The sequence below is a fragment of the Mangifera indica genome, chromosome 20 (genome assembly GCF_011075055.1).
Source record: "Mangifera indica cultivar Alphonso chromosome 20, CATAS_Mindica_2.1, whole genome shotgun sequence".
NCBI lineage: Eukaryota > Viridiplantae > Streptophyta > Magnoliopsida > Sapindales > Anacardiaceae > Mangifera > Mangifera indica.
Window position 1 is genome coordinate 2235221 of NC_058156.1, and position 12250 is coordinate 2247470.

Sequence of the window (12250 nt, forward strand, 5' to 3'; positions counted from 1 at the left end):
ACCACAAACAGGAAGTGAAGTGGCCAAAGTTTGATTTGCAAGGTGGGGAGTATATCAACTCTAGAGAATAATACAGAGCTCATAATGACATACAATAGGTCTGTTTATGAATCGACAATTACAACTTAAATCATCCCATAAGGAGGAATTGAAGAGATTGATTGGAAGTCATTTGCCATAAGGTGAGGTAAGTATACCTTTTATGATGAATCAATAAGAAATGTTAGTTATAATATTGGTAGGGCAAGACTTATGAACAGAAGGGCTTTTGATAGGCTTGGTAAATTTGATTTAAAAAAAAAAAAACTTCACGTCCAGCAATCGTTTGATCCATAATAAGCATCAACTTTTTCTCGATAATGACATTGAATAAAGGATTTCAATTGGATTCGATTACATGCATGGATGCAAAAATGGTCAAGTTCTTAGTGATTAAATTATAAGCATTACCTTCGAAATCATTTGTTAGGTCTTCGGGTGATTAAATTATAAGCATTACCTCTCCTCACTTTTAAAGAATATCCATTAGTTTTACCAATTAAAACATATTTATAAGAATTGGAGATGGAAACAATAAAGATATAAATGAAAAACATATTGAGTTAACCGGTTGGAGAATAAATTAAATGATTTTAGGGCAGAATGACCTTCCAATCTTTTCACATAACGATTCCTATCAAGTAAACTAGATGACGGGCGAACAAAGTTTTCAAATTTGAGGGATGGACATGTTATTTCAAATAAGTTTGGGTTCATAGATCATCAAACATCACCAATGTAGCTTGTGAGCTACGCCGGTGGTCTGTCCAATCACTCAAACGACTGAGAACATGAACAGTGATCGCCTTGTTTCCTCCTATTACTTCTCAAAGACCAAATTTTTCCCTATAAAATTGAAGCAGAGATATCTGGCTGAATCAGAAATGGAGCGTGTGGTGGGTTACAGATTCCATCCAACTGATGAAGAAATCATCCGTCTTCTTGAGCAGAAGAGGCGTGAACCTGATTTCTCTGTCCATGCTATTTCTGAGGCTAATATCTGTGATTACGAGCCTTTTCAGCTAACTAGTAAGTGGGTTCTTGCTATCAGTTTTAAAATTGATTTAAAATAATGTTTCTAACAGTTGTTTTGCTTTGGGTGTGGTGCAGGGCTTTCACGGATACCGTCCAGTGAAAAATGGTGCAGCTTTTTCTGTGCCCCAGATTATATAAATGTTGATACTAGTCGTTTTAGTAGAGCAACTAAGACGGGATACTGGAAGCTAACCGGTGAACCTCGTAAAATTAAGGCTAAACGTAGTAAGAAGGTAATTGGTGCCAAAAGGATTTTGGTATTCTATGAACGTCATGGTGGTTCTAAGGGGATTAAGACTAACTGGGTTATGCATCAGTATTCTGTCAACAATGATCCTCTTTATAAGGTATATGTACCTTTCGTTTCTGATTTATTTGCTTGGTGTTTAGCTATTGTACATTTGGCTTTGCATTGAACTTCACTATTCATTATGTTTTGCTTAATTTCCTTGCTTTAGTGATGATCATCTGAGGAAGGCAAAACTTCTGCTAATGTTCATTTTGTAAACTGTGCTGACCTAAGTGAAATGTTACCTACTTAGTTCTCTTGATTGATTGTGTTAGTGTGTTTTACTGATTTAAGATAGAAATTAATGTGCTAGATTCTTGCTTTCAATTTAGATATGATTGGATTAGCCTCAAAATATTCAGAACTACAGGTTCATTTCTGTGCTGCCTTTTGTTAACATGTTGTGGGTGGTAACTAAGTTAACTCGCAGAATATTTCACCCTGTATGGTAGGTCTTGTGAAACTTAGATTTTGAGATTTGGGAGTTGGATTGCGGTAGGTGTGCTAGGAAAAAGAAAAATTTGAATGAATGCCATGTTCAGATATAGATAGCTACATGGATTTTTTCATTTGCTTATATCTTTTTCATCAATAATGTAAGAAGTTTATATATTTGTTTTTAACTCTAAGTAAGACTATTATTCATTTGGCTAAAGATATTTAGTCCGAGGTTTATTTCGATGGATGAGAGTTCAATTTTTTTACTTTTAGTTCTCCTAGAATTTCAGTAACTAGTACTTTATTGTTGTTGGTGGAAATTTGCTATTGCTGGAAATTAAATGTTAGTTCACAATTACAGAATAGCAACTCATTTTCTGTGACAATTATTTTGTGTAGAAGGATTTTGTTGTGTATCGCATAAAAAGAAAAAGAGATAAGAAGTATAATGTTTTAACCAACAGTAAAGATCAACAAAAAAAGAAGCCCCATGTATCAACCAGGAATGATGAACCAAGTCATAGTATTTCTTTTGCTAATGGCTGTCCTCCAGAATTGCAGTCACAAATTGCAGAAAACACTTCAGAATTTCAGTCTAATGTTGCAGAAAATGCTTCTATAGAAGCACAGCTAGCACCAAGCAATTGTTCAGCTTCCTCTCCTAGATATCAAGTTACAGAAAATACTTTGCAAGTGGATCCACACCATCTTGCAGAATCAAATATGCTCTATGAGTGTAATGGGTTGGATGACACATCGCCCTCGGCACTGCAGTCGCATGCAGGACAGGGACCCTCATATTCTAATGTCTCTAGTAATGACCAAGATGTATTGGATTCACCATTTGGCAGTAAGAGAGAAGACAACTCTGTGAATCCACAGCAGCATATCCAGAATTCATACCCTTACGAGGACACAGGAGATAGTACCCATCCTCATAACTTCAACTTGACAAATTCAGTAGCTGGATTTGGCTGTGGAGTTAGCAGTGAATGGGACTCTGAAACGTTCATTGAAACTGTAAGAGTTGTGTTTGAGTATAATCCACAACCAGATGCTGTATCTTTGACATTGTAATATTTTTTTCACTCTAGCTGGATATTCTTAAATATGTAATCTTTAATTATTGTTATATGATATCTTTCTGGAGTTTGTTCTTTAGAACATTGGAGAACTCCAATTTGTTTGTACCCATCGATGCTGCTGAAAACAATATGTAAGGCTGGTACATAGTTGTTTTTTTGCTCCTATATGATTACTGTGAGAATGTCATAGAATAGCTAAAAGAACTGTTTCATTTCGTGTCCAAACGGAAATTGCCGGTAAGCAACTGGTGTTCCTGATTGATCACTTGAGTTGACTACAAGCTCATCGTGCATGGTTCTTGATAAGAGGAGATGCCTCCATGCCAGGAAATGGTGGCTTCCTAGTGGCTTGAGTTTTGGTTTGCACGACAAACACGAGTTGTTATCTGCATGCCAAAGACTAACACCATTGCGACCTAGGTTGCATTATGCTCGCCAAAGGGATGCCTCTAGAGAAGCAGCAGGTTCATGGCACAAGTTACCCATATGCACGATGTTTGCACACTAATCTCCATGCCATTTTTGGCGCGAGTTATGTCCTGCATGTCATTGTCCTATTTGTGTCCAATTTGCCTGCAACATCTCGCTCAACCTAGACTGTTATAGCATTTTAGGAGGCATTCTTGGTGATGCGAGCTATAGAGAGTGCTTCTTCAGAGGAAGGTAATAGATGGGTTGTTATACAAACTTGTAGCTAAAGGAACCAAAAATTTTCCAAAAATAATCCTTTCGATAAATACCCGAGAGAATCAATTTTCATTTATGCATGCATAACATCACTAAAGGCAGAAACAACTTGTAAAAGAAGGGATGGCTTCACTGTTACTTTTGAAGAAGAAACCGTGACATTTATGGAGAAAGACAACAAAAGGAGAAGAAGATTCTAGACAACTTGTAAGGGAAGGGGACAAGTTTTTGGTTTTTCTAACTTCAATACTTGTCGAGGAAGGATTTCACCTTTATAATCAAATTGAAAGTGGGGAAGTCAGATGGTGGGGTCTTCATTAAGTATTGCTTGTTTTTTGTGTATATAAAGAAGTGATCGCCATCGCCCATTTGCCATCAGAGCAAATTCTTCAAATGGGTGTTCTTGTTGGTTTTAGATTTCATCCAACTGATGAAGAAATCGTGCATCTTCTTGAAATGGAAAGGCTTGACTCTGATTTCTCTGTCCAAGATACTATTGAGACTAAAATTTACGATTTCGAACTAGGTGAATTGTTCGGTATGTGGCTCAACATTATCACTTTAAATGTTAAAAGTCCATAAACGTTTCTATATTTGTTATTTTCCTGGCTTTGTTTCAGGGCTTTCACGAAATCAATCCAATGGAAAATGGTTTAGCTTCTTCTGCACAACTGATTATGTAAATGCTGATAGCAATCGTGTTCACATAGCAACTAAGGTGTCTACTAAAACCGACTAGGTTCTTCTGCCAAAGACAATACTCTTTATAAGGTATCTTCTAGTTTCCTTTCTTATTTATTTGCTGGGTTTTGACCTGAACATTTGCCGTTGCTTTCAGTTTTATTATTCGTTATGCTCATAACATGTCATTTCTCTGAAATTATGAAAGAAATTTTAATCTTGTTTTTCACTTCATCCTCAAATCTGGCTGGAAAACTGTTAATCATTTGGTTAGCAAAATAGTTGTTCTGCTTGCGGCTAGAACTTTGGCTAGTGCTAATCTGCCATTTTTTTAAATGAAAATTTGCTATTTATATTGATGCTGTAGCATTTATAGTTAGCAAGCTCATTTCTTCTTGACCAATAATTTGTGCAGAAGGATTTTGTTGTGTGTCGTGTAAAAAATATGGAGATAAGAAGCATCGTAATTCAACCAAGGTCAAAGGTCAACTGCAGAAAAAGCTTTGTACTTCAACATATGTTGAACGTGAACGACAAGGAATACCCGGTTTCTAATTTCAGAAATCCTGTTGCAGAAAGCACTTTTCTGAAATCACAATTACCACCAAATAACAATCTGCTTCATAAGTTCAGAAATCATGTTGAAGATACTTCGATTTCTGAATCTAGAGATAGTCTTGAAGAAAATACTCCAATTTCTGAATCTTGGAATCATGTTGAAGAATCGTCGATTTCTGAATCTAGGAGTCATGCTGATCTATATACTTCAATTTCTAAATCTAGAGATTGTGTTGAGGAAAATACTTTGGTCTCTTAATCTGAGATAATGTTGAAGGAAAATACTTCTCCAGAATTGCAGTTACTATTATAGTTTCTACCAAGTAACCATATGCTTTCTAATTCTATAAATCATTTTGGAGAAAACACTTCTCCAAATGGCTATTTGATTTCTGAATGTAGAAATCATGCGAAAGAAAATACCTGTCCAGAATTGAAGTTATTGCCGCAGTTACCAGCAAATGACTATTTGATTTCTGAATCTAGAAATCATGTTGAAGAAAATAGTTATCTAGAATTGCAGTTATTACTGCAATTTCTACCAAGTAACTACACAATTTCTGAATCTAGCAATCATGTTGAAGAAAAAAAACTCCCCAAGAATTGCAGTTACTGCCACAGTTTTTACCAAATAACAATATGATTTCTAATGCTAGAAATCTTGTTGAAGGAATATTTCTCCAGAACAATCAGAATGGCAATCAAGTAACAATTTGATTTCTAATTCTGGAAATCATATTGTAGAAAGTGCTCTGCCACTGTATTCTGATCTGCCTACAATATCAAATGCACGAAGTGAGGGTAATAAGCCAGATGAGGCCATTTCTCACCACTGCAGTCACCTACAAATCAAGAACAAGGATCTTCATATTCTAGTTTCTCTAGTAGTGGCTATCCTCCATTTGGCAGTGAGCAGGAGAATGACATGAATCCAAAATCAGGAATCCATCATCCTTATAAAGGAACCGGACACAGTATTCTTCCCCGTTACTGCCATTCACCGGAGACGGGTGGAGGATTAAGTGGTGGGGATAGCAGTGACATATAGACTCTCAGACCTTGAACAAATGGGTAAATGATATATTTGTGTAATACCACACATGAATAATCTTGTTATATTGTAATTGTTCTTGGATTTTGTTATTAATAACACTTTGAGAACTCAATTTGTGTGTTCTTATCTTGTATGTAATAATATATCAAAGTTCTGGGCTTGTCAAGTAAAGAGTATTAAGAGATGCAGTGGTTCTTAGATAAAACGAAAAAGTTTTGGTTTCTGTCGTTCAACAGATCTGGTTATAAACAACTGATCTTTTTCAATTTTTACAATTTATTTTATTAGAAAATGATCTGCTAACATGCTGAATGATAGTCTAGCTCATCATGGAAATTTCATCTCTAAACAGAACAAAAGAAAGGCAAGACATACATGATACAAAATTCTGGTAAAAGACACCATTTTCGTTCAAAGCACCAACTTTTTCTGGGGTGTCTGTATTTCCACTCTGCGGTTTGTTCCTCACTTTTGAAGATTTCTGTGTGGCCTTCTCTACCTCCCATGGCATCTTCAAGATGATCTCCTGGCACCCTTTAAGCAACACAAAAAAGTCAGTCAAGCTGCTCTTCATGTTTTGAAGCTTGGAGAAAGGATATCCTAGTGGAGGTAATTATATGTATAACCTTTAGATCATTGTGTCTGTGTTCTGTCATCCAGGTGATTGTGTAAGTTCACACTAGACTTCACTATATTTCCAATGATCACTGAAATCACTAATATAAGTTCACTGGAGAAATCAACCTAACCTTAATACTATTTCTTTTCCTGCATTAGAAAATATGAAAATTAAACAAGTTTTCAGTTGATCACGCAATTGACCATAGCCATTGGAAGATTCATGTAACTGGTGAGGGAAGATCTTTGATAGTTTATCAAACAAAAGTCAATAAGAATTTTAAGATCCGGAACAAAGATCTTATTTTTGGCAAAACACATCTTACAATTACTAATCTGTCATGATGTCAAGTAAAATGGTATGTACATTGTTACCTGTCTTTTTTGTATGGATAACTCTGGCAGCTAAGATTCTGAGGAAGGGATAAAGAGAAGTGATCTTTCTTCTCTAGGCTTATGACAGGCCCCAGGCTTTAGGATTGCTGTAAATTTTCATCAGTTGTTCCTTCATTATCATCCCTCAGTGATTCAGAATGGTCATTGAAGGACGATACTTCAAGAAAACCATCAAGTGATCTACTACATTCAGATTTTGATTCTTGGTAATCCTTGTCTAAGCAACCATGTCTTATTCTATAAGCATCAAGCTCGGCCTCTAATTCTTTAATTTCTTCCTCCCTCTTTGAGAGTAAATCCCTGGTTCTTTGCAGAGCTTCCTGGTCATACTCTGCCTCCTCCTCCGTCATCCTCTGATATTGTAAGGCATCCATCTGAACAGCTGCTTTCTCTGCCTGCAACCTGGTAATCATGGCCATTGCATTGTTAGCTGCAACGGCAGAAGCACTTCTTTCTTCATCCAATTCCATGTACAGAGCCATCAGTGACTTGTGATCCAAGCGAAGATGTCTATTAAATTGCTGCAAAATGGAGTCGCCATATGCTTCATTTGATCCATGCCCCTCTGTTAACTCTTTCGAATCATCTGTTTTCTCAAATGGCAATTTTCGTTGAAGCCTTGTGCTAAAGTTAGGACTGGAATCTGACAGTGGGATTCCAAAGAATTTATTTCCTCTGATAGCTCTATCTTCATTAAAATCTTCAGAATCAATCAGCAATGGAACAGTAGTAGCTTTGACTTCTTCCCTTACTACAACAAGAGATTCAATAAATGGATTAATGACATGATAAGCAGACACTGTCATAGACATAAACAGGCATCCAAGTATGATCAATTATGTATGACTACTAGATTTTTTCTATAAATTGGAAATATATGAACTGAGGAATGCAGGAGAAAATTGTACAACAACAAAGGAAATTGTAGAAACTCACATTGCCTATTGAGAGTCGAAGTATCATCTGGAACCTCTGATCCATTATCTGAGACAAGCTTGAGTTCTGTGTATTGAATGTGGGGCAAATCAAACTGGCGAGACTCGTCGTCTCTCAAAGTGATGAATGGTGATCGCGGAGTAGGAGCAGGAGCCATTGAATTGAGCGCAATATTTTTGGGTTTAGAATGGTATCTAACTTTCAAAGGCTCCCCGCAGCAAGAACAGCATTTGAAATTGCTCTTCTCCCTTATCAACTCATCCTTCTTGGAAGAAGGAAGTGTCAACTGAATTTCATATTCATCATCGAGAAGCAGTTCAACATCCTTATGCAAAATCGCAACAAGAGATTTATAGGTATCACAGTCAGAAACTTTCCCTGTAGCAAACGAAAGGAGACACCCATCACACATCTCCCTTACATCAGAGAGCTTCCTATGAACATGGCAATAAGCAAGGGATGACGCATCTTTCTTGTGATTCTCACAAATGGATTCATTGTAATAAAAATCAGAATTTCTATGAACAAGATAATGATCAAGCCTTGTACAAAACAAGCAAGGAAGTCTCAATTCAAAGAACTTGGCAAACTCATTGGCAGCAAATGCAAGAAACCCATCAATGAAAAGTATAATTATCAACACCCATTCAAGAGCAGCATAAATCACGAAATATGGGAACTTTCCAAATTCTTGTTCCACAAAACACTTAAATGATCTCTTTGCCATATCTTTGTTTTCTTTTTTGTTAATTGTAAAAACAAAAACAAAAAATGCTACTTTGTGCTTGTCCAGGTTTAGACAGAAATTCTCAAAGGATAATGATGAGGTAAAAGATCATGACCTGAAGGGGGCAAACAAGATCAAGATCATGACCTTCCTCTATGGAGGAGATCAGGAGAGAGTGATTTTGAGAGGAAGAAAAGGACACAAGTGAAATAGTGATGCTCAGTTTTAGGTTTCAAAAATTGAGTGGTGAATTTAAATTATCTTTAAATAGGAAAGTTTTGATGAAAGAATTTGAGGATTATTAGGAAGACCATGAAACGGAAATAACGGTCTATCCTACAAATTACAACAAATGCTATTAAATGGGTTGGTTTGTTGTGGATAAAACTCTTAGAAATTATATTATAATTTTCTATTTTTTTTCATAAAAAATGCACCTATGAAAATATCCCTCTTTTCCCTTATACGAGAAATATTTTCATAGGTGCATTGTTTAGAAATAAAAGGAGACAATTTACTATCGTTACACTATAATCAAAATTTCATCTTCTACTACAAATTGGCATTTACACTTAGTATAACATCTATTTATATGTTAGAATCTCAAGTATAAGGTATGAGACTTGAATCCCAAAAAATATGGGCTTCTGGTATGGGGTTTATATGCTCTTAGGTTCTCCAATCTCAATAACTAAATTTTAAGGTGTGATTCTCCTAAGATTTATATCATTTGATATCAGAGACATCATCATGTCTCCTAATTGCAATCGTGCGATCTGACTTGTGATGTCGGTATTGTAGTATTTGCCCAAAGTTAGCACACAGCCAGCCTATATGGGTGTTAAGGCTACGAAACATGATGGTATGTTAGAATCTCAAGCATTACAATGTTCGTCCAAAGCTACTGCATAGCCATCCAATGTGAGGGTCAGGGCTACGGAGCGTGGTAATATGTTAGAATCTCAAATGCAAGATGTAGGACAAGGTATGAGACTTAGATCCCACATTAGAAAGTATAAGCTTTTAATGTGGGATTTATATGGTCTTAAGCTCTCCAATCTCAATAGCTAACTTTTGACATATGATTCTACTCAGATTCATATCACTATATGTGAACCACATAAAATTGTTTTCTAGCATCAACAACTCTAAATCAATTATCAGTTAGCTTGTAGGTAAAACATTAACAGATATGAAAGAAGATGTGCATCCCTGCACCTGCAGAGTAAACCAAAGAACAAGGTAATTGTTAAAAATAAGAATTAATCTAGGAGTCAAAATAACATCACATATGCTTTCACAAAATAAATAAATAAAATAAAATAAAAATTATTTAAGCCACCGTTAAACTTTTAAACTTTTGTCCAACACTAATTATCTATGTACTTTCTCATGTACTCCTCTATATATTGTAGAAAGTAGAGTAAGACCAATATATCTTCTCCTTTTCTCACTTTCTCTTTATACATGGTATCAAAGGGGGTCTTAACAAAACCCTAAGTCTGCCACTTATATAACCTTAGCCGTCTTTCTCTTCTTTATCTCTTTTTTTCTAGGGTTTCTCTCACGCTTTCAACCACCAAGACTTTGTTCACTTGCCCTAAGTGAATGGTGAGCATTTAGGGTTTTCTCAAATCACTATTGTCTTATCCTTAAATATATGGTTTCGTGATTTTACAATGTGTATTCTTATATTATTGGCTTGACGTGGGTATATTAAACCTTCATCCACGTCTTCTGCCTCTTTTAGTGTTGTTTTTCAATGATATCCTTTTTGCCCTCATTTGAGAATAAGACTTAATTAGGTACCACAATCAAACTTACTGGGCCTAATTACTTACTTTGGTCTCGAGTATTCAAACTATTTGTGAGATCTTATAATAAGTTATCACACCTCACCGATGCCTCTCCAAATGTCAAGGATGCCACTAAAGCTAATTAGCAACAAGATGATTACTCTATCAAGACATGGTTGCTCAATAACATGGAGCCCACTATTAATAGTAATGTCATGTTCCTGTCTATAGTAAAAGAGATGTGGGATGCACTTAGCAAAATGTTCTCCCAGGACAAAAATGTCCTCTAGGATAAGAATGTCTCCCGTGTCTATGAGTTGTATGAGAAAATGTTTAGTTTGTATTAAGGTGGTAGATCAGTTAATGAATACTATATCGATCTCAAAGGTGTCATAGACAAGCTTGCCATTTATCATCTTGTGACTATAGATGCTCAAGTTCATCAGACTTAGCTTGATGAGTTTATGGTTGCTAAATTTCTTTCAAGATTAGATGAGTCCTTACTTCTAGTTCGTGATCAAATCCTCGATGATGAGAGTCTGTCATCTTTATCAAGAGCACTAACACGAGTTTAACGTGTGTCTCCAGCCTTTAGTTTTACCTCTACTACTATAGGTGAAACTTCTACTTTGACAACTTGTGGTTGTGGTCATGGTAATGGTCGCAATCATGGCCAGCAAGTGGACACAAAGTAATTCCTAGAGCATGACAATGTAAGTACTATGGCAATACCGATTATGTCTCAAAAAATGTTGGCAAAAGTTTAGACATCCAGATTGGGCTAATAATATTGAAAGTGCTATTTTTGTTACTGAAGAGGTTGTAACCATACCGAAGAAATAATATGAATGGTTAACTCGTCCTTCAACATCTTATTTAGTTACCACAACTTTGGATGTCATCACTGCCACTTCAGATCAATCTTGGTTGTTAAATTTGGTGCCACCTCTTATATTATCGGTACTTGGTCTCATTTTTTCTTTTTATCTTTATCTCAATCTATATCACTATGCAATTGGCTAATGATTCCTTTTCACCTGATGTTAGCATTAACTCTATTTCTACTACTTCTTTTCCTCTTGATAATGTTTTATTTATCCATCAGTTTTCTATTAGTTTATTATCTATAAGTCAAATTATAAAAACGTTGAAATGTTTAGCTAATTTTTATCCCTCTTATTGTCAGTTTCAAAATCTACTGATGAAAAAAAGGATTGGTGATGAATATAAACATGGCGATCTTTGTTTTCTTGATGAGGGACCTTCATCTCACAATGTGCAAGCCTTTTCTACATCTATTTTGCCCTTTTAGTGGCGTTGAAGATTAGAGCATCCTTCATTAGAAAAATTAAAAAAGTATCATATGTAGACAAATGGTCAAATTGAAAGGACCAATTAGATGTTAAAGAATATGTTAAGAATATGTTGTTTGGATCATAGGGCGAGTTAGGTTAAGATATTGCCTTTGCTGGAGTTCGCTTATAATAACAATTATCATACTATGATTCAGATAATGCCCTATGAGGCACTCTATGATAGGAAGTGTCATTCATCTCTACACTAGGATGAGTTAGATGAGAGATATACCTTATTTTAGTCTCTTGGACCAAAGATGACTCAGAAAATGATTGAGGACATCTAACTTATTAGACAAAAATGAAGCAAGCTTAGAATCAAGATAGAGATGCCTTGTTTTAGTTATTAGACAATAGTTGCATTTTCATATGTTTTGTGTAAGGCCACCAAAACTTCCTTTACTTGAAACCTCATCTTTTGTCACTTAAGCTATCCTTTGGTGGTTGTATACAACATTGTTATTGTCACTACTACTCATACTTTGGAAGTTTCTTAACACCCTCGAGTTTGTTTCAACTACATCACCTCTCATAAGTTTCACAAACTAACAATGCC

At 35.7% G+C, this 12250-nt stretch overlaps 3 protein-coding genes across 7 annotated transcripts; 2 read left to right on the forward strand and 1 right to left on the reverse strand.

The window, feature by feature from the left end:
• Window positions 1-797: 797 nt before the first annotated feature.
• LOC123204732 (NAC domain-containing protein 91-like) lies at window positions 798-3053 on the forward strand. Its single transcript, XM_044621535.1, has 3 exons — window positions 798-1068; window positions 1150-1421; window positions 2201-3053. The coding sequence occupies exons 1-3, from the start codon at window positions 831-833 to the stop codon at window positions 2876-2878; spliced, it is 1188 nt and encodes a 395-aa protein (XP_044477470.1). The 5' UTR covers window positions 798-830; the 3' UTR covers window positions 2879-3053.
• Window positions 3054-3537: 484 nt separating this feature from the next.
• Window positions 3538-6294, forward strand: LOC123204733. Of its 2 annotated transcripts, XR_006499612.1 has the most exons (4): window positions 3548-4111; window positions 4194-4344; window positions 4670-5883; window positions 6219-6294. XR_006499612.1 is itself a non-coding variant. In XM_044621537.1 (3 exons), the coding sequence occupies exons 1-3, from the start codon at window positions 3967-3969 to the stop codon at window positions 5069-5071; spliced, it is 645 nt and encodes a 214-aa protein (XP_044477472.1). In that variant the 5' UTR covers window positions 3538-3966; the 3' UTR covers window positions 5072-5883. The 2 variants fall into 2 exon arrangements, 1 of the variants encoding a protein (XP_044477472.1); XM_044621537.1 differs by lacking the exon at window positions 6219-6294 and having other exon boundaries at window positions 3538-4111; window positions 4194-4291.
• LOC123204731 (probable myosin-binding protein 5) lies at window positions 6062-8858 on the reverse strand. 4 transcript variants are annotated; one of them, XR_006499609.1, is made up of 3 exons: window positions 7817-8858; window positions 6860-7631; window positions 6062-6400 (listed from the first exon to the last, which is right to left on the reverse strand). XR_006499609.1 is itself a non-coding variant. In XM_044621534.1 (2 exons), exons 1-2 carry the CDS (start codon window positions 8541-8543, stop codon window positions 6958-6960), a joined length of 1401 nt encoding a protein of 466 aa, XP_044477469.1. In that variant the 5' UTR covers window positions 8544-8858; the 3' UTR covers window positions 6062-6957. The 4 variants fall into 4 exon arrangements, 1 of the variants encoding a protein (XP_044477469.1); XR_006499610.1 differs by having other exon boundaries at window positions 6062-6634; XR_006499611.1 differs by having other exon boundaries at window positions 6493-7631.
• Between the last annotated feature and the right edge of the window lie 3392 nt (window positions 8859-12250).

Excerpts from the sequence above, each read along its gene's own strand:
- LOC123204732 (XM_044621535.1), top strand. The coding sequence starts at position 831 with ATGAACAGTGATCGCCTTGTTTCCTCCTATTACTTCTCAAAGACCAAA. Across the intron at positions 1,069-1,149 it reads CGAGCCTTTTCAGCTAACTA|GGCTTTCACGGATACCGTCC; the intron begins GTAAGTGGGTTC and ends GGTGTGGTGCAG. Across the intron at positions 1,422-2,200 it reads ACAATGATCCTCTTTATAAG|AAGGATTTTGTTGTGTATCG; the intron begins GTATATGTACCT and ends TATTTTGTGTAG.
- LOC123204733 (XM_044621537.1), top strand. The coding sequence starts at position 3,967 with ATGGGTGTTCTTGTTGGTTTTAGATTTCATCCAACTGATGAAGAAATC. Across the intron at positions 4,112-4,193 it reads CGAACTAGGTGAATTGTTCG|GGCTTTCACGAAATCAATCC; the intron begins GTATGTGGCTCA and ends GCTTTGTTTCAG. Across the intron at positions 4,292-4,669 it reads GTGTTCACATAGCAACTAAG|AAGGATTTTGTTGTGTGTCG; the intron begins GTGTCTACTAAA and ends TAATTTGTGCAG.
- LOC123204731 (XM_044621534.1), bottom strand. The coding sequence starts at position 8,543 with ATGGCAAAGAGATCATTTAAGTGTTTTGTGGAACAAGAATTTGGAAAG. Across the intron at positions 7,632-7,816 it reads TTCGACTCTCAATAGGCAAT|TAAGGGAAGAAGTCAAAGCT; the intron begins GTGAGTTTCTAC and ends CTCTTGTTGTAG.